Source organism: Bos taurus, chromosome 12 (assembly GCF_002263795.3).
Source record: "Bos taurus isolate L1 Dominette 01449 registration number 42190680 breed Hereford chromosome 12, ARS-UCD2.0, whole genome shotgun sequence".
Classification (NCBI taxonomy): Eukaryota; Metazoa; Chordata; class Mammalia; order Artiodactyla; family Bovidae; genus Bos; species Bos taurus.
This window is the reverse complement of record NC_037339.1, coordinates 36541473-36563340: the sequence shown is the minus strand read 5'-3', so window position 1 is coordinate 36563340 and position 21868 is coordinate 36541473. Positions and strand designations below refer to the sequence as shown.

At 37.1% G+C, this 21868-nt stretch overlaps 1 protein-coding gene across 3 annotated transcripts in view; it reads left to right on the top strand.

Annotated features, from left to right (window-relative positions):
• RNF17 (ring finger protein 17) overlaps positions 1-21868 on the top strand; it is a 110706-nt gene that overhangs the window by 71500 nt on the left and 17338 nt on the right. For all 3 annotated transcript variants that reach the window (XM_002691869.6, XM_059892247.1, XM_059892248.1), the window contains 7 exons: positions 397-547; positions 673-791; positions 6066-6156; positions 7168-7283; positions 8896-9185; positions 11215-11378; positions 21350-21469. In XM_002691869.6, coding sequence (XP_002691915.3) covers positions 397-547; positions 673-791; positions 6066-6156; positions 7168-7283; positions 8896-9185; positions 11215-11378; positions 21350-21469 — 1051 coding nt within the window. The remainder of the gene's footprint in view (positions 1-396; positions 548-672; positions 792-6065; positions 6157-7167; positions 7284-8895; positions 9186-11214; positions 11379-21349; positions 21470-21868) is intronic.

The window sequence follows — 21868 nt, the reverse complement described above, 5'->3', positions numbered from 1 at the left end:
GTTGGGGAAGCAGTGATAAAAACATGGACAAGTTTGTGCAGTCATGGAGCTTACATTCTAGTAGAGGGAATGACAGTGAACAAAGAAAGTTACCTACAGCAGGAGATAATGATGAAGATGAGAAAAATAAAGCACCTGGGCAGGAAGACCTCACAGAGTCAGTGACACCTGAGATAAATCCTCAAGGCAGTGAGGAAGCGAGCCTTAAAGATGCCTGGGGGGCACTCATGTCAGGCAGAGGGAAGAGCTAGTTCAAGACCCTGCAGTAGAAATGTGCTCAGGTGCTCAAGGAGGAAGGAGGCATCCAGTTTGTTTGGAATAGAACAAGGGAGGGAGGTCAGAGAATTGTATGTTATAAGAAAGTTTCAGAGATAAAAAATTTTTTTCTTTACATAGTTTAGGAGAAAAGATGGTTGCTACTTATGAAAACTCAAAATGGGAACCTGTTAAATGGGAAAATGATATGCACTGTGCTGTGAATATCCCAGATAAAAATCAGTGGCGAAGGGGCCAGATCATCAGAATGGTTACAGACACATTGGTAGAGGTAAATGCAGAGTTAAAAATATAATCAAGAAAGTAAATGCATTTTGTATTTTCATGCTTTTCAGTTTGCAAAAAAAAAATTAAAGCATTATTTTTCCATAGACTTAAAAGTTATTGTTTTCATAGGTCTTGCTGTATGACGTGGGTGTTGAACTAGTAGTGAACATTAACTGTTTAAGAGAACTTCAAGAAAACCTAAAGACAATGGGAAGATTATCTTTGGAATGCTCTCTTGTTGATATAAGGTAGTTTTTACCTGAGTAAAATTTCTCATTACTGAATATGATTTTAAATATTTTTCTTTTTGGATTCTGATCTGTTTTTATTTTTCTGACATATTCTGAAATTTTCATAAAGATCTAGTTAATTTTAGGGTTTTGAGAAGCAGGAAGGAAAAAATACAAAGCACATAAACTTTGGTGGTATTAAGGAGATAGCGATAGGTGAGTATGACAGGTATCTAGATTAATTTCAAATTGTTAAAAAAGAAACTTGAGATACAAATGAAGATGGGAATAAAAAAGTTTCTGCTGAAAAGTCTACTCACTGCCTTATGGGGATTCCCATATACATAACAAGATGTTTTTCTCTTGCTGCTTTTAGGATTTTTTCTTTATCCTTAGCTTTTACCACTCTAATTATAATGTGTCTTGATGTGATCCTTTGGGTTCATCTTATTAGAACTCTCTTGGGTTTCCTAGACCTGGGTATCTGTTTGCTTCCCCAGATTAGGGAAATTTTAGCCACTTTTCAAATAATTTTTCTCGTTCTTTATCTCCTCCTTTGTCTCGGATTCCTATAATGCAAATGTTATTCCACCTCTTGTTGCCTCCAAAGTTCCTTAAGTTATTTTCTTTTTTTTTTTTTTCATTTTGTTGCTGTCTGGGTGAGTTCCACTGCTTTGTCCTCTGCTTGCTGATTCACTCTTCATCCTCATCCAGTCTGCTATTGAACCCCTTTAGTGCATTTATCATTCAGTTACAACTTCTGTTTTGTGCTTTCTTATACTTTCTGCCTCTTTATTGTTGTTACGGTGTTCTTCCATTCTTCTTCTGAGTTTGCATGCGTAGTAAGTCACTTCAGTAATGTCCAACTCTTTGTGACTCCATGGACTGCGGCCCATCAAGCTCTTCTGTCCATGGGATTCTCCAGGCAAAAATACTAGAGTGGGTTGCCAAGCTATCCTCCAGGGGATCTTCCCAACCCAGGGATCAAACCCACGTCTCTTGTATCTCCTGCATTGGCAGGCAGATTCTTTTACCACTGGCACCCCCTGGGAAGCCTCACCTGAGTTTGGTAAGCATCTTTATGATTACTTTTCAGTCTCTATCAGGGAGATTGCTTATCTCTGTTTTGTTTAGTTCTTTTTCTGATGTTTTAATCTTATTCTTTTGGTTAGAGCATATTCCTCTGTCTCATTTTGCCTAGTTCTCTGTCTGTTTCTACATAGTAGGTAAATCAGTTGTCTCTTCCAGTCTTGGTAGAGTGGCCTTATGTAGGAGATGCCCAGTGGGACTCAGGGGTACAAGCCTGCCTGGCCACCACAGCCCGGCACTCTAGAGGTGACCCCTCTGTAGGTATCTCCTTCTGTGGCGGCAGGGCTGCAGCAGCAGCTGGGCACTGGTGGACAGACCTGTTGTTTGGCTGTCTCTGAGGTCCAGCTGAGGCTCAGGAGTGTAGTGGGCAGGGCTTTCAGCATGGGAGACCTGTTGGTGCTGAACGGTTAGAGGGAGAATTCCAGTACTGGCGAGAGCAAGGTAGCCAGAGATAACAAAAAAAGTTCTTGCCAGTGTCTCCATCCCTGGGAGACATCCCAGGTGGTTCCTGTCTCTCCAGCAGATGCTTTAAGATTTAGTAAGAGGGTCCTCTTCATATGTTGTCCATGCAGTTTTCAGTATGGTGTTTTTGCACTTGTTTTTAGGTTGAGTCTGGGCACAGGCCCTTTAAGAGCAATTTTTCTGTTCTCTGCTCTTCTCTAGTTTTCCTGGTCATATTCCCTATTGGATTTCAAATCCAGGTGTTTTGGGAATCTCTCCTGTGTAGAATCTAGGGGTTTGGGTGTCTCATGTAGAGCTTGAATCCCTGGCTCCTCAGAGAAGAGACTCATATCTCTGTGATTCCTCCTGGTTATGGATCGCAGCAGCTGGGGTATGGGTCTTTACCTGGCAAGAATGTGTCTCTGCCTCTCCTACCTTTCTTGATGCTGTCCTTTTACCCTTTGTTGTGGAGGCTCTACCCTCTGTTCATTGATAGAACAGAATTCTATCAATCCCTTTACCATACCCAACATGGTAGAGAATGCATTCCTGCAGACAGCTTGAATCAGATGACTTAAGGACTACAGTGGAATACCACCATTTCAAGAGTAGAATAATAGCTTTAAGCATGTCTGGACCATGTATTAATGGCCTTAACAGGCATTATTTTGCTTAATCATCACAGCAGACCTTTAAGCTATGATTAAGGTATTATTTGGAGAAGGCAATGGCACCCCACTCCAGTACTCTTGCCTGGAAAATCCCATGGACAGAGGAGCCTGGTATGCTGCAGTCCATGGGGTCTCTAAGAGTCGGACACGACTGAGCGACTTCACTTTCACTTTTCACTTTCATGCATTGGAGGAGGAAATGGCAACCCACTCCAGTGTTCTTGCCTGGTGAATCCCAGGGATGGCGGGGCCTGGTGGGCTGCCATCTATGGGGTCGCACAGAGTCGGACATGACTGAAGCGACTTAGCAGCAACAGTAGCAGCAGCAAGGTATTATTTAGAGACAAGAAAATTGAGTCTTCAAGAGGTTAAATATTTTATAATCCAGAGTAATACATCTAACTGTTGAACTGGGATTATAAGAGTTCCAATTCTAGAACCAACATACTAACTGCTATGTTTTACTACCCTTCTGAGAAATCTTTTTGTATAGATTTCTTTTTATTGTGGTAAAGTATGCACTAACATAAAATTCACATTTTTAAGTTTACAATTCCATCAGTTCAGTCACTCAGTTGTGTCTGACTCTTTGCAACCCCATAGACTACAGCACGCCAGGCTTCCCTGTCCATCACCAACTCCCGGAGCTTGCTCAGACTCATGTCCATCAAGTCGGTGATGCCATCCAACCATCTCCTCTTCTGTCTTCCCCTTCTCCTCCTGCCTTCCAATCTTACCCACCATCAGGGTCTTTTCCAGTGAGTCTCTTCTTCCCATCAGGCGTCCAAAGTATTGGAGCTTCAGTTTCCACATCAGTCCTTTCAGGAATATTCAGGACTGATTTCCTTTAGGATTGACTGGTTGGATCTCCTTGCAGTCCAAGGGACTCTCAAGAGTCTTCTCTAACACCACAGTTCAAAGACATCAATTCTGTGGCACTCAGCTTTCTTTTTTATGGTCCACCTCTCCCATTTATACATGACTACTGAAAAAACCACAGCTTTGTTTAAGACAGACCTTTGTCGGCAAAATGATGTCTCTTCTTTTTAATATGCTGTCTAGGTTTGTCTGTCATAGCTTTTCTTCCAAGGAGCAAGCATCTTTTAATTTCATGGCTGTAGTCACCATCTGCAGTGAATTTTGAGCCCAAGAAAATAAAATCTGTCACTGTTTCCGTTATTTCCCCATCTATTTGCCATGAAGTGATGGGACCAGATGCCATGATCTTCGTTTTCTGAATGTTGAGCTTTAAGCCAACTTTTTCACTCTCCTCTTTCACTTTCATCAAGAGATTCTTTAGTTCCTCTTCATTTTCTGCCATAAGGGTGGTGTCATCTGCATATCTGAGGTTATTGATATTTCTCCCAGAAATCTCGATTCCAGCTTGTGCTTCATCTAGCCAGCATTTCGCATGATGGAACAACGGACTGGTTCTGAATTAGGAAAGGAGTACATCAAGGCTGTATATTGTCACACTGCTTAATTTAACTTATATGCAGAGTACATCATGCGACATGCAAGATGTCCAAAAGTTAATATTTTAAAATGTATGTTCATAATAGGTCATAGAAAACCTTAATGTTGTGTGTATACTGATATTATCTGTATACCATCATAAATAAAAAACCATAACTAATTCAAGAAGTCACTGATAATATAAGTTTCTTAGCTGATAAGAGCACTGTTTGGGCTTCATAATAGTTTTGCTAAATCCTATTTGGTCAAACTACATACACAGCTGATGTCATTAGTTCACTGTTGTAAACCATCTAATGTGAAAAGATTTACCAGATTGGTTCTTTACTCAGAGGATGGGGCAACTCTGATTAAACTCCATCTATATCTCTTTAGTGGTGCATGTGGGGTAAGTAACTTTAGTCGTGGCTGACCCTGTGACCCCATGGACTGTAGACCACCAGGCTCCTCTGTCCATGGGATTCCCCAGGCAAGAATACTGGAGTGGGTTGCCATGCCATCCTCCAAGGGTACTTGTTTATTCTGTGAACATGGATTTCATGGTTAGAAACATCTAAAGTCACTCAGTTTCCACTCTGCAAACTAAAATAGATGGTGAAATTGATATTCTGCTCTTCATTGATCTGTCAAATATTTATTGGACATTTTTTAACCATGAATATTAAAAATAATTTTTTATAAATGAAGCTAATATTCATAGTAGCAATTCATATTAGCTTTAAATTCCAGAAAAAATGTTCCAAAAATATTTGGGCAGAGAAATCATCCTTACAAAGGGGCTGTTCTATTTGTATTTCCATTACGAATTTTTGGTGTGCCTTCTGTGTGAACTATCATAGGCATTGGAGATACGATGGACTAAGACACAATACATATAAAACATACAACACATGGTGTACAGATGGCCCTTTGAACAACACAGGTGTGAACTTCACAGGTCCTCTTATACATAGTTTGGCACTAGTGACACATCTGTGGTTGGTTGTATCTGAGTGCAGAACTGCCTTATGGAAGGCCAGCTGTAAAGTTATACACGGGTTTTTGACTGCATGGAGGGTCAGCACCCCTAACCCCACATTGTTCAAGGGTCAAATGTGTGTACATATAACGTATATCCCTGCTCTCTGAGTTTAAGGTGTAATTAGACCTGGGTCAGGAAGATCCCCTGGAGAAGGGAATCCACTCCAGTATTCTTGACTGAAGAATACCATAGACAGAGGACCCTGGCAGGCTACAGTTCATGAGGTTGCAAAGAGTCAGACATGACTGAGTGACTAACACTTCTAACTTTCACTTTTTTTCAGCACACATGAAATGTATATAATAGCTTTAGAAAACTTAAAGCATACTTAAATTTTAAGAGTTCTCCGTGCAGCCTCAGAACAGATGTATATAAATAACTTAGCATGTAATTTGGGCTGTAAGGAGACTAGAGGGATGAACAAAAGGCTATGAAAATGGGGAAGAAATTTAAGAAAATAATACAAAGCCATGTTTAAATTGATTTCTCACTACGTATGTTGTTGATTCAAATATATATGTATATGATGATTCTTTTATGTTTCTTTATCCTATGCTATTTGTTGTAAGACAAGGTGTCATTTTTTTATTTTAGACCAACAGGTGGGAGTGACAAGTGGACAGCGACAGCCTGTGACTGCCTCTCATTGTACCTCACTGGAGCTGTAGCAACCATTATCATACAGGTGTGTGACAAGGTGAACAGGTAGCGTAGGTATATATTGGTTATTTCATTGGTGTTTTGTACAGGTCTATTTATTTTGTTGAGAAAATAATAGATATTTGGATTTTTTTTTTTTTTTTTTGGCTGAATGGCACATGGGATCTTAGTTCCCCAACTAGAGATCAGACCTGGGCCCCTTGGCACTGAAAGTGCAGAGTCCTAACTGCTGGACCATCAGAGAATTTCCTGTTTGGACATTTTTTTGCAACCTTTTTTGGTCTTCAAGTTATAATGCCTGTTTGGGAATTTTTTATATTCTTTACAAGTTGGAAAGTTAGGCTTCTGGTGAAATCATATTAACTGTATGTCTGAAAGGTGTTTGTATGAATATGGATTTGAGAAAGGATACATATATAGGATAAATCTCTTCAGAACACTAAGAAGTATTTCTTGCCTTCTTAACCTTTTTTTAATTTGATACATTATTGCAGTAATGCCATTTGATCCATTTTATTGCATTAACAATTAGAATTTTCCTATAAGTAATTTTATGTTAATTTTTTCTCTGTGTACTTCCCTGTTTTGTAATTCCACAGAAAGCAGAATATGTGTTTTGTAGTTCTTTCTTTGGCTTTTCATAGGAAAAAAAAGGCACACCTGGGAAAATATAGTTTAGTTTTATAACTTACAAAGTATTTAGGAGAATAGAGAGCTTGTAACTGAGGGTGTATTCCTCTCTTCAACCTGGAATGGGAAAAAAAAAGTTTTCAGTCATCCTTTTTTCTCCTCCTTTTGGTAAACTTCACCTTGACTATGAAGTGTTCATGATAGAATTCATGAAACAACTGTCTTTCTCTGTTGACTCTTTTCCATGCTATTTTCTCTCTGATGTGTTCAGAGATCAAAATTACTTGGTTGGAAATTTTTCTTTCTGGCATGGAGAAATGTGGAGGGAATACCTGTTAAAAGTGTAATGTTTATAAGAAGTTGCATTTTTGAGTCTCATATTTATTCTGCTCTTAAATCACTGCAGGAAAACAATACAACATGGCCCTTACCTGTGAAAATTTTCTGCAGAGATGAAAAAGGAGAGCGTGTTGATGTTTCTAAATATTTGATTAAAAAGGGTTTGGCTTTGAGAGAAACAAGGTATAGACTGTTTTTAAAAAATAGTTGGTGATGGACGCTGCTTCTTTGCCTGTGTAAATCTTTATATCTGTGTGTGCTCAACCTAAATTGCCTCTTGTTTGTTCTTGAAAATGATTTATATATAACCTAACCCTGAGGAGTCAGCTTACAAATAAATTCACTCAAGATTGCTGAATGTTTAAATCCCTACTGACATTTTTGCTTTTATACTTTCCCCTTTGCTCTGGCGTTTACACTTTAAACCAAAGGAAAAGAGAATTACACAGTGGGTACCAAATCTGTGCTCTTTGGCCTCATTTGCTTAGACAGAAATGTTTAAACTTTATGTTAGAAATTCTGGTAAGTGTATATCAAATATATTTGTGTGAAATAGGTAGAAAATGAGTAGAATTGGGTAGCAAAACAAAAGTAATTGAACAATATTTACACGTAAAGATCCTTTCAGGTACTAAGTTTTGGATTTAAATACCTTGGTCCCAGGGGAGAAGGATCAGGCTATTAACTGTAGTAGCCCTAATTTCCTCTTTTTATCTCTTTCCTTTTAGAGGTAGAAGTAGATCAGAGTTGTAAATACATGTTCTAGGTAGCAACCATCTGCCATTCGTGGCCAGATCTCTTTTTTCATCTTAGATTATTATCTCTTACCCTACTTGGATCAGGACCCCAATCTTAATGAAATGAAAAGAGAATGAGAGATCAGAAATAGTACAGAACCCAAGGTATTTGGCCAATGTAGTAGATGCTGACTGGCAAGCAGCCAGGCTCTGCAGCTAGTCTTGTGTTCACTGACTACAGGCTAACACAGTTCCTTGCTGCAGGAAATGATAAAGTGAAAAGTGCTGGGCAAGTTAATATTACCAACAGTATCTGCCACTAATTTAACGTTCTTTTCTACTTTTCAGCAGTAAAACTACTATCTCAAGGCTGGGGATGTTTGTTGAGAAATTATGTAACTGTTTTATCAGTGCTCATTTCCTTTTAGAAGAAAGTACAGGAAAATGGAAAAAACAAAAATCTATAATTTTTCTAACATAAACAATGTCTATTTCCTTCTAGGATATTTTTATAGGCTTTTTTAATTGGAAGAGAATAACAGGAAGTAAAACAATTATCAGTGAATATAGCATGTTACCACTAATACTTAATATCTGAATAATATGAGAAAACTGTTTTTAAGGGACTTATTATCTTAATATTGTTTTACGAATGTTGTTAACTTGCCACATGTATTGATCTGTCTTTGGGCTAAATTAAAATCAACTTGAAGCTGTTGTATTTCCCAGTAACAACTAATTAATTGTGGTATTTGAGATATACTTAATAGAAGATTTTAAGAGAGAATAGCATGTAAATGTCAGATGGTAATTTAATGCATTTAAGTGAAATTCAATTGCTTTATTCTCAACAAGCTCATTCATAATTTAAAGTAATTCTCATTACAACTTAAACTATGCTCATTTTTATGTAGCAAATTATACTAGGATATCCTAAACTAGAGCAAAATGTTTTCTTTACATTTCAAGTATATTTGAATGATTCTTTTTATATTGTTTTCCCAGAATATTTTTATTTGCTCATGGTTGGATATATTATTATTTTTTGCATGTTACAGAATTAATAAATTAGATAACAGCCATTCATTATCCCAGAAGTCTCTGGAAATCCCCCAGGAACAAGGAGAATCAGTGGTTACTAAATGTATTAAGATTAACTCTGACCCTGACAAGAAAGCTGCTGTTGGTATCAGTGAACCCAAGGTGACTGAATTTAGGGAGAAAATTCTAGAGCCAAGAACCACTGGATGCTATAAACCACCAGCTATTCCTAACCAGAAAGTATTTGAGGCAGTAGTCAGCTGCATTGGTGATGATGGAACTATATTTGTGGTACCTAAATTATCAGGTAAGAACTTTCACTTTATATAGGATTCTTCTGTAAAAGTAGTTGCTTTTACCACTAGGGAATTCTCTAGTAAGATCCACATGGATTGAAATACCTTGGGCAGATATTTAACCTTTCTGAACCTTATTTTCATTCACTGAGTTATTGTGAGGATTAAATGCAGTAATGCACAAAAAGTGCTTTACACAATGCCCAGCACATGAAAATCATTTAATGAGACATTGGGTATGGATAAACGTTGGGCCTAAGATGAGCATGGAGGTGGTTCCCTTAAACAAAATTGTAGGCTAAGAAAAAAGAATACGAAAGTTCAAATTCATTTAGGATGAGAAAAGAAATCACAGTCAATGACTGGAGATTCAGGGCCATTTGAGATTCAGGTGGTCCCTGAAACCTCTTTAGACTTATGTGCTCACACTTCTTTCTACAACCTGATTGTGTCCAGAACACTCAGTAACTCACAGCAACTTTAGCTTTCACAGGACTTAAACTCTGTTAGCTTCATAGTAAGTCCACCTATGGAGAGAGGTATGGGGGCTATGAATTTGTTGAAATTTTTTGTCTCATTTGTTAAAGTCCTGAATATTGTTTTTTAATTTGAGAACCAGACTAAATCTGTGTAATTGGCAATTCTAAAAGTGAGTAGTGTTTCAGACTTCTAGCAATAGTACTTAACCCAGAAACTTTCTTGATGTGTACAAATAATCATAGGTAGAACTGGTTGCCAGATGCCTTCCATCCAATCCCCTGATACTGATAGTGTGGGTTAGCACTATTACACCTAGTTTATAGAAGAACAGACTGAGAGTTGGGTTTTTTTTTTTTTTTTTTTAGCCACCCTGGATTGTATGGGGGATCTTAATTCCCCAGCCAAGGATTGAACCCATGCCCCCTACATTGGAAGGGCAGAGTCTTAACTGCTGGACCACCAGGGAAGCCCCTCCCCTAGACTGAGGCTTATGTTTAAGAACTCACAGCTAAAGTGGTTGAACCGTTACAGGAACTGACACCAGAGCTTATCCTTTCTGGTATAAGTTATGGGGATATATATTTATTGTGGAAATAATGAGCCAGTTAATTGGAAGTAGCAGTAATAGAATTTTAATTTTATATCTGCAGTATTACGCTGTATCTAGGCATCAAATAACATATAACTTGTGTTCTGTTTCACTTAGGTGTGCTGTCAAAATGATGTTAACTTAAAGCACTAGTTGTTGTATATTAGAGCTATCTGGTATATGTTTAAGAGTTTTATGGATTTTTGCACTTCCAAAATAATGCTTGCACTTATAACCAGAGATCAGAATAATAATTTACATGTTGTTAGTCAGTAGTATGGAGAAGGCAATGGCACCCCACTCCAGTACTCTTGCCTGGAAAACTCCGTGGATGGAGGAGCCTGGTATGCTGCAGTCCATGGGGTCGCTAGGAGTCAGATGCGACCGAGCGACTTCACTTTCACTTTTCACTTTCATGCATTGGAGAAGGAAATGGCAACCCACTCCAATGTTCTTGCCTGGAGAATCCTGGGGATGGGGGAGCCTGGTGGGCTGCCATCTTTGGGGTTCTCACAGAGTTGGACACGACTGAAGTGACTTAGCAGCAGCAGTAGCAGTCAGTAGTATGTTTTGAAACATAGAGAAGTTACTGACTGAGTTAGATTTGTATTAAAGTTCTATTATGTGGGGACTGATTTTAATTCCTTTTATCTAAGTGGTAAAGTGGGACTTCCCTGGTGGCTCAGATGGTAAAGAATCTGCCTGCAATGTGGAAGACCCAGGTTTGATCCCTGGGTCCGAGAGATCCCCTGGAGAAGGAACTTGGCAACCCACTCCAGTATTCTGGCCAGGAGAATCCCATGGATGGAGGAGCCTGGCAGGCTATAGTCCATGGGATCATAATGAGTCGGACACAACTGAGGGACTAATATACACATATGTGGTAAAGTAACTGAATTTTGATGATGACTTCATTTGAGAATGGTAGGGAATTTTTCCTAAATGCTTTCTATTTTTAATAATTTCTTCAGAATTTGAACTAATAAAAATGATGGATGAAATTCAGAGTAATTTAAAGTGCCTTGGTCTTTTGGAACCTTATTTCTGGAAGAAGGGAGAAGCTTGTGCAGTAAGGGGATCAGATACGATGTGGTATCGAGGCAAGGTAATGGAAGTCATCGGCAGCACTATCAGGGTGAGTCTGAAATTCTTTTGTGACTATTTGAAGGCTAAATGCTATAATATTAAATGGTCTTTTAAGTGGAAAGACATGAAATTGTGATTAAAACATCTTTTATTGAGTTCATTCGTGTAGGCGAATCAGTTAAATACATTATATATTTACTTGTAATGAGGATTTCTTTTTTTTATTTTCAAGTATATTTATTAACCTGAATAATAAAAAAAATTTCCTGATAAGAATTTTGCCACTAATATTTTAATGGTCATTAAAATTTAATTATTTATAATTGTCAGCCTTATTTGTGTACATGGTATTAAGTCAAACAACTTGTTTTCCAGTATTTTGTATATCTCCTTAGCAAATTTGTTTATGGGACTCCTAATTTACCCTTTAATATTAAGGGTTAATTTACCTTTCCAAACTACTAAGAATAGTACTTGAGTTTCATCCAGAATCTTCAGAAAGAGCTGCATACAGGTGACCCTTAAACACACTGAGGATGGGGGCTCCAACATTTTGTGTAGTCAATTTGAGTGTAATTTATTCCATTCTCCCATATCCACAATTCTGTGTCACAGATTTAACCAGCTGTTGATCGTATATTGATAGCACTGTAGTAGGTTTTTATTGGAAAAAATCCATGTGTAAATGGACCTTCATAGTTGTCTTGTTCCAAACCTGTGTTGTCCAAGAGTCAATTGTACTTTGAAAAAAAAGTGTATGTAAAAATCTAGATGAAAATGCCTCTACTTACGTTGTACTTACCAAGTATAGCAATGAAATCAAGAGACATTTGGCCTGTAAAGATTTTGGTTTTAGGAGGGGTGGAAAAATTAAGAAGTAAAGTCTTTTGTTAATACTTGTACAGGAGATTATTATCTATTTGATGATGATACCTGATAGTACATAGCACTTTAGGTTTCTAAGCTTTTTTTCACATGTCTGTGTTGGTTTATATTTTATTGTTTACTTCTAACTATCATAGATGTAGATTATTATTCCCATTTTACCAGTAACATAATTTATTTTTATGTTCAGTGATGTTCCCGAAGTCAACCTGTCAGTGAGTGGTGGTGCTGGAATTCATATCTAAGTCTCTGATTCCTAAATTTCTGATCTAAGTCTTGTGCTTTATATGCTGGAATACAAACTTTACATGTTTTTAATAGAATTTAAATGGTTTCAAATTTTGGGTTAGTATTTAGGTGTTGATGCATGGATACTTACAGATGCATGTGTTTATAAGCAGATAAGTCCATTTTTCACATACATTTGAATTGTTCAGATAACCCTTTTTCTTTAATATAAAAGTAACTTGAAATTCAGTTTTAATTGTTATCATTGTTACATTGATAACAAAAATTCATTGTTATCATGAATTTTACATATATGGAATCCAAATAAACAAGATAGTGGTGAACTGTATTTTTCTCATACTTTCTAATATCTTTTTAAAATTTATTTTAAAATATTTTGATACTGTAATCTTTTAAGGTTATTCTCTGATCCACATTAAAAAATAAACATTACAACATACCCATGCACTTAGCCTAATTACCTATAATGTACTCAGATATTTTTTTACTCAGTTCTGTTTCAGTTTTTATATTTTTTTTATTTAGAGAATACTTTATTACCTTCTGTAATCAAACCCATGTAGATAAGACCTTATATATTTAATATAGTGCATTACCCATGTACAAATGGAAAAAATTATATTTAATGTTTCTAGACCAATATGGCTATTAATTTCTGTACAATGCCAACCCAACACAGTACAACTGGGATACTTTTTCCAAAGTTGACAGCACAGCCAAAGTCTCCAAAAATTCAAATTATATTTATTTATTTATATAAAAAGACCAATAGCAGTATGTTATGCATCAATAACAGCAACAGCTTTTCAAAGTTCTGCAATCATCTGAACAAAATTATAGAGACATCTAGCACACTCCATTAAAAAAAAAAGGTAAAAAAACAAAACCTCAGAAAACAACAAAGTTCTGTTACTGTTGTGGTACCTGGCACCATTTTTTAAAATTATGTTTCTCAGTCATCATCTGGAAAGAAAACATTCGAGAATAACATCATTAAAAACAGATCTGATAAAGCATAGTCACTACTACATATCATAAAGCAGCTACAAGATATTTTACATTCCCAGAGGTTTGATACAGTACTGTCCTACATCTGTGATACTAGAGGATATAATTTAAAAGGCATTATTTGAGACTTGATTCTGCTTTTCTAGCAGAGGGCCCAAATGATGGTTATGACACAGCTCTCGTACAGAAATACACCTTCTTAGATAGGATTTCCTTTCTTTAGTGGCATAGTTCTAGGTACTCACTGCTCTTCATGAACATCAGCTAAAAATTGATTAAAAAGATAAAACACAACCATTGGATTCATACAAAGATGACTGAGGAGAGGCAAGCAGGACTCAACTCAAGTAGTAACCAGCTCCATCATATCTGAATGGTTAAGAGTGTCATGGAAGAAAGGAGATGGCAAGTACCACTTCAAAGCTTTGGGCCACAACCAAAACACAGCATCATTTCAAACAGAAGCAGTAGACAGACACTGCCCATTTGGATATGTTCAAGGATGTTGCTGTCACTGTTTCATCATCTGCTCACTCATCCAGGAAGAAGGGGAGATCAGTTACTATTTCAGTTTTTTTTTAATGCTAATTACCTTGGGCTTTCTTGAGCCCAATTAAACAGTGATACATTAATTTCAGTATGTTGGGGTAACAGAAATAACTTATTGACATCCCTTATTCTTGAAACAATTTAGAAATTGAAGTGTGAAAATGAAAGCATTTAAAAAATGGGTTGTTGAGGACTTCTCATTTCTGGTTCCACATTTAAGGAGTTTTGAAGTTGCCACACCATCCTATCAACAACTAAAAAGCTGAACAAACTGAAAAACCTCTTCGAGCGATCAGAGATGGAGTACACTTTGAAATATGCCAGAGCATTCTGTTCTCCTTAATAAGGCCTGCACTCAGGAGAAAGTAGTTCATCAGGGGCTATTATCAGAGGCAAGTGGACATGGGGGAAAGGAAATTACCCAATTCTAGTTAACTCTAGACTTCCACACAGGAAGACCCAACTCCAGCCCACTATGTCCATCATCTCCTACTTAAGGAGGGGAGAACAGAAGACTGAGAAACACTTGTAAAGTTCATAGTTTGACATCATATGCTCAGTGAAAGACTTAAGACCTAATCGTAAGACTATAGAACAGTTCCCCTTCTCCCGCACCTTCCTGCCATGTTACTGAAGGCCTTTTACACAGAACATGTCCAGCCATCAGGAAAAAATACTGAACAGCATGTTATTGGCATAAAAACAGATGTATAGATCAGTGGAATAGAATAGACAGCCTAAAAATTAAACCACATATGGACAATTAATTTATGATAAAGCCAAGAATACACATTGGGGATAGGACAGTCTCTTCAATAAATGGTATTGGAAAAACTGAACGGCGACATGCAAAAGAATTAAACTTGACCATTATCTTAAACAATACACAAAAATTAACTCAAAATAGATTATAAAGACTTGAACATAAGACCTGAAGCCAATAAAACTCCTAAAAGAAAACATAGGCAATAAGTTCCTTAAGGTCTTGGTGATAATTTTTTGAAGACATCAAAAGTAAAGGCAACAAAAAAATTAGCAAGGTGGGCATCAGACTAAAAACTTTCTGAACAGCAAAGGAAACCATCAACAAAATGAAAAGGCAACCTACTGTATAGAATAAAATATTTTTTATGTTTTTTTTGTAATAATAAATTTATTTTATTGTATTTTTTAACTTTACAATATTGTATTGGTTAACCCTCCTCCCTCCTCCCTCCCTGCACCATCCCTCTGGGTCGTCCCAGTGCACCAGCCCCAAGCATCCAGTATCATGCATCGAACTTGGACTGGCGACTTGTTTCATATATGATATTATACATGTTTCAGTGCCATTCTCCCAAATCATCCCACCCTCTCCCTAAAGGGTTGATATCCAAAATATATAAAGAACTCATAAAACTCAAGTCCAGAAATAAAACCACTTAATGGTCAATCCATGACAAAGGAGGCAAAAATATACAATGGAGAAAAGACAGTCTCTTCAATAAATGGTGCTGGGAGAACCAAACTGTAAAAGAATGAAATTAGAACATTCCCTAACATCATATACAAAAATAAACTCAACGTGGTTTATAGACCTAAGAGTAAGACTGGATACTATAGAACTCCTAGGGGAGAACCTAGGCCAAACACTATGGTGTAAATTGTAGCAATATTTTTTTGGATCTGTCACCTAAAACAAAGGTACTAAAAGCAAAAATAAACAAATGGAACCTAATGAAACTTAAAAACTTTTGCACAGTGAAGGAACCATTGACAAAAGAAAAAGACAGTGTACTGAATGGAAGAAAATACTTGCAAATGATCTGACTGATAAGGAATTAATAGCTAATGTATATAAACAACTCATAGGACTTAACATTTAAAAAAATGGAAAATATTACAACATTGTAAATCTATACCCCAATAAAAATGAAAACAACCTGGTTTTAGTGAATTGATAGCAACCACTGTGGAAAACAGTATGGAAGACTCTCTAAAAATTAAGAAAAGATCTACTATGTTGTTGTTTAGTCACTGAGTTGTGTCCAACTCTTTTGTGACCCCATGATCAGTAGCAGTAGCCCACCAGGTTCCTCTGTCCATGGGATTTTTCCAGGTAAGAATATTGAAGTGAGTTGCCATTTCCTTTACTAGTGGATCTTCCCAACCTAGGGATTGAACCTGGGTTTCCTGTACTGCAGGTGAATTCTTGACCACTGAGCCTCCTGAGACACCTCTGGAACTACTATATGATCCAACTCTATCCAAAGAAAACAGGAATATTAATGTGAAAATATAGTATGCTCTCCTGTGTTTATTACAGCATTACTTACGATAGCCAGGCTATGGAAGCAACCAAAGTGTCCATTGATGGATGAATGGATGAAGAGATCGATGTGTATATATAGAATGGAATGTTAGTCATAAAAAAGAAGAAAATTTTGTGATTTGTGGCAAAATGGATGGACCTTAAAGGCATTATGCTAAGTGAAATAAGACAGGGAAAGACAAATACTTAAGAATCTCACTTTTATGTGGAATCTAAAAGATGACAAAAATTGAGCTCATGGATATGGAGAATAGATTGGTGGCTGTCAGTGACAGGATGGGCAAAATGAGTGAAGGGGGTTAAAAAGTACAAACTTCTAACTATAAAGTAATTCATGGAGGTGTATAGCATGGTGACTATAACTAATAATCATGTACATGTGAGAATTGCTAAAAGAGTAGATCTTAAAAGTTCTTAACACAAGAATAAAAATGTTTTGTAACTGTGTGTGGTGATGGATGTTAACTAGACTTACTGCTATTATCATTTTCAACATATGCAAATGTCAAATCATTACATTGTATACCTGAAACTAATGTTATAGGTCATGTCTAAATTTTAAAATATTAGGCATACTAAAAGGCAGAATAACACAATTTGGAGAGACAAGGAAAGTATCAGAACCAGGGATGTTAGTTATCAGAACAGGAACTTAAAAAAAAAAAAAACAGGCATGTTTAAGATGCTAAGGAGTAAGTAGACAACATACAAGAACAGATAGGTAGTGTAAATAGAGAGCTAGAAATACTACCTCTAAAAAGTAGAACAAAAACTGAAAAAAAAAAAGAACCAAATACCTAAGAACTGTGGGACAATTGCATGCATGTAACATGCAGATTAATGGAAATACCAGAAAGTGAAGAGAGAAAATAATACTTGAAAACTTATGACTGAAAATTTCCCCAAATGTATGTCTAGACACCAAACCACATATCCTGGAGTTCAGATAACGCCAAGCAGAATAAATGCACAACAAAAGGTCTGTCACTTCAAATGACAGAAAGTCAAAATTAGAGAAAAACCCTGAAGGAAATCAGAGGAAAAAATAACTTCGCCTATAGAAAAACAAAAGTAAAAATTATGTCCAGCTTCTCCTCAGAAACTATGACATGACAGTGGATTGAAACATTAAAAAATTTTAAACATTTAAAATCTTGAGAGGGAGGGAAAAAAATCAGCTTAGAATTATGTACCCTGCAATATTTTGATACTCAATTGTGAATGTGTCTGGTGGTGAAAGTCTGATGCTGTAGAGAACAATATTGCACAGGAACCTGGAATGTTAAGTCCATGTTCAGTTCAGTTCAGTTCAGTTCAGTGAGTCAAGGTTAATTGGATGTGGTCAAGCAGGAAATGGCAAGAGTGAAGACCAACATCTTAGGAATCTGTGAACTAAAATGGATGAGAATGAGCAAATTTAATTCAGATGACCATTATATCCACAACTGTGGGCAAGAATCCCTTAGAAGAAATGGAATAGCCCTCATAGTCAACAAAAGAATCTGAAATGCAGTACTTGGGTGCAGTCTCGAAAGTGACAGAATGATCTTGATTTTATTTCTAAGGCAAACCATTTGAAATCACAGTAATCCAAGTCTACACCCCAACCACTGATGCCAAAGAAGCTAAAGTTGAACTTGTATGAAGAGCTACAAGACCTTCTAGAACTAACACCAAAAAAAGATGTCCTTTCCATTATAGGGGATTGGAATGCAAAAGTAGGAAGTAAAGAGATACCTGAAGTAATACGCAGGTTTGGCTTTGGAGAACAATAAAGCAGGGCAAAGGCCAAGAGTTTTGTCAAAACTCTTAGCGTGTTTTGTCAGTACAGGCTGGTCATAGCAAACACCCTTTTCCAACGATACAGGAGCACATGCACATCACCAGATGGTCAATACTGAAATCAGATTGATTTTATTCTTTGCAGCCAAAGATGGAGAAGCTCTATACAGTCAGCAAAAACAGGACCTGGAGTTGACTGTGGCTCAGATCATGAACTCCTTATTGCAAAATTCAGGTTTAAATTCAAGAAAGGAGGGATAACCACTAGGCCATTCAGGTATGACCTAAATCAAATCCCTTATGATTACACAGTGAAGGTGAATAGATTTAAGGGATTAGATATGGTAGACAGAGTGCCTGAAGAACTATGAATGGAGGTTTCTAACATTGTATAGGAGACAGTGAACAAAACCATCCCAAAGAGAAAAAAAATGCAAGAGGTCTTACAAATAGCTAAGAGAAGTGAAAGGCAAAGGATAAAGGGAAAGATATACCCAACTGAATGCAGAGTTCCAAAGATCAGCCAGGAGAGAGAGAGAAAGACTTCTTAAGTGAACAGTGCAAAGAAATAGAGGAAAACAATAAAATGAGAAAGACTAGAAATCGCTTCAAGAAAATTAAAGATACCATGCAAGGATGGACACGGTAAAGAAGACCTAACAGAAGCATAAGAGATTAAGAAGAGGTGGCAGGAATACACAGAAGAACTGTATAAAAATGGTATTAATGACCTGGATAACTGTCATTATCAGTGTGTGACATTATCAGTGTGACGGTGTGGTTGCTCACCTAGAGCCAGACATCCTGAAGTGTGAAGCCAAGTGGGCCTTAGGAAGTATTACTACAAGCAAAACTAACAGAAGTGATGGAATTCCAGCTGAGCTATTTCAAATCCTAAAAGATGCTGCTGTTAAAGTGTTGCACTCAATATGTCAGCAAATTTGGAAAACTCATCAGTGGCCACAGGACTGGTAAAGGTCAGTTTTCATTCCATTCCCAAAGAAGGGCAGTGCCAAAGAATGGTCAGACTACTGTACTGCTATGCTTATTTCACATGCTAGCAAGGTTATGCTGAAAATCCTTCAAACTAGGCTTCAGTAGTATGTGAACCAAGAACTTTCAGATGTGCAAGCTAGGTTTAGAAAAGGCAGAGAAACCAGAGATCAAATTGCCAACATTCATTGGATCATGGATAAAGTAAGGGAATTCCAGAAAAACATCTGCTTCATTGACTATACTAAAGCCTTTGACTGTATGAAAGTCACTCAGTCGTGTCCAGCTCTTTGTGACTCCATGGACTATAGAGTCCATGGAATTCTCCAGGCCAGAATACTGGAGTGGGTAGCCATTCTCTTCTCCAGGGGATCTTCCCAACCCAGGGATGGAACTCAGGTCTCCTGCAATGCAGGCACGTTCTTTACAAGCTGGGCCACAGGGAAGCCAATTTGACTGTGTGGATCGCGACAAACTGGAAAACTCATAAAGAGGTGGGAATACCAGACCACCTTACCTGTCTCCTGAGAAACTCTATGCGGGTCAAGAAGCAACTCTTAGAACCAGACATGGAACAACAGACTGGTTCAAAATTGGGAAAGGAGTACAACAAGGCTGTATTTTGTCACCTTTCTAACTTTACTTACGTGTAGAGTACATCATGCAAAATGCCAGACTGGATGAATCACAAGCTGGAATCAAGATTGCCAGAAGAAATATCTATAGCCTCAGATATACAGATGATACCATTGCTAAAGAACCTCTTGATTGAGGGTAAAAGAGGAGGGTGAAAAAGCTGGCCTAAAACTCAGCATTCAAAAAACTAAGATCACGGCATCTGGTGCCATCACTTCATAGCACATAGATGAGGAAAAAGTGGAAACAGTAACAGATTTCATTTTCTTGGGCTCCAAAATCACTGGGAATGGTGAGTGCAGCCATGAAATTGAAAGACGCTTGCTTCTTGGAAGAAAAGCTATAACAAACCTAGACAGCCTATTAAAAAGAGACATCACTTAGTTGGTAATATAGTCAAAGCTGTGGTTTTTACAGTACTCATGTACAGATGTGAGAGTTGGACCATAAAGAATGCTGAGTACCGAAGAATTGATGCTTTCAAACTATGGTGCTGGCGAAGACTCTTGAGAATCCCTTGGACAGCAAGGAGATCAAACCAGTCAGTCTTAAAGGAAATCAGTCCTGAATATTCATTGGAAAAGACTGATGCTGAAGCTGAAGCTCCAGTACTTTGGCCACTGATGCAACGAGCTGACTCATTGGAAAAGACTGATGCTGGGAACGACTGAGGGCAAGAGATAAGGTGGCAACAAAGGATGAGATGGTTGGAGGGTATCACTGACTCTGTGGACATGAGTTTGAGCAAACTCAGGGAGATAGTGAAGGACAGGGAATCCTGGCGTGCCAAAGTTCATGGGATCGCAAACAGTTGGACTCGGCTTAGCAGCTGAACAACAAGGACTGAATAGGTGGAGCATAGAGGATTTTTAGAGCAATGAAACACCCTGTGTTTTCACAGTGTCAGTCCCATAAGGTGTATACCACTAAATGAACCCTGATGTAACCTCGGTGGACCTTGATTATGATGTATCCATATAGGTTCATGATTATAACAAACTACCATTGTTGTACAGGGTGTTAGAGTGTGAGAGGTGGGATGGGAGGTGAGGGGCTATGTGGGAAATCTCTGTACCTTTTCTCTAAATTTTGCTGTAAACCCAAAATTCTTTTAAAAATGAAGTCTTTAGAAAGTTACTTTACAAAAAAGTTTGAGGATCACTGGATGATTTAAAAACAAGTTTCTTTCTCATAGAACTTCTCAGAACCTTTGTTATGCATGTGATTCTCCAAGAAGGGAACAATACATGCAGTTTCTCAAACTGAAGCTGTCTGAGGAAAACTGAGAATTTGAGAAATACTCTTTCATTAAGTGGAAATCAGAACTTCTAAAATACTTGGAAAAACAAAAGATTTAAACATCCTCCAAAAAATTGGTTATTCTCAAGAAAAAATGCTCATGTGTAAGAAAACCTTTTGACAGGTTTGATAACACTCTGGGATGAGGAAATGATGATGTTACTTTTTTGTCTGGAGATTTTAAAAAATGTAGATTTATCTCTCTTTCTGGAATGTTTTCTTTTTAATAAATAACAGAAGGAGTTCCTTCTGTCCCCTGATTTTTAGTAGTAAATTTTAATTACAAGTTTTATTTTTTTCTATGTTAGGTACAATATTTAGATCATGGATTCACTGAGAAGATTCCACAGTGTCATCTTTATCCTATTTTACTGTATCCTGATACACCGCAATTTTGTATTCCTTGTCAGCTCTATAACACCATACCTGTGAGTAAACAGTGATTTGTAGGGTGGTTAATTTTAAGTACTGCCTTTTTATTAATAATAATTTTTAGAAATTGGAATGTTAAATGAAATCCCTTTCAGTAAATAATAAAATATTTAGAAATAAGCTTACTAAGACAACTAAAGGGTGTTTATGAAGAAAACTACAGGATTATACTAAAGGGTATAAAAACATTGAATAAATTTAAGAGATACAATTTCTTCATAGATGAGAATCTTATTTGAGATTATTGGTTTTTAGTTATTGTTTCAAGAAATTGGAAGCTAGAGCAGAGAAAGGAATAGCATATTATCTCTTGCTCCATAACAAATTAAGCTTAAAATTTAGTGATCTGAATCAACAATAAGCTTTTTAAAAAATTCATACAGTTTCTGTGGTTC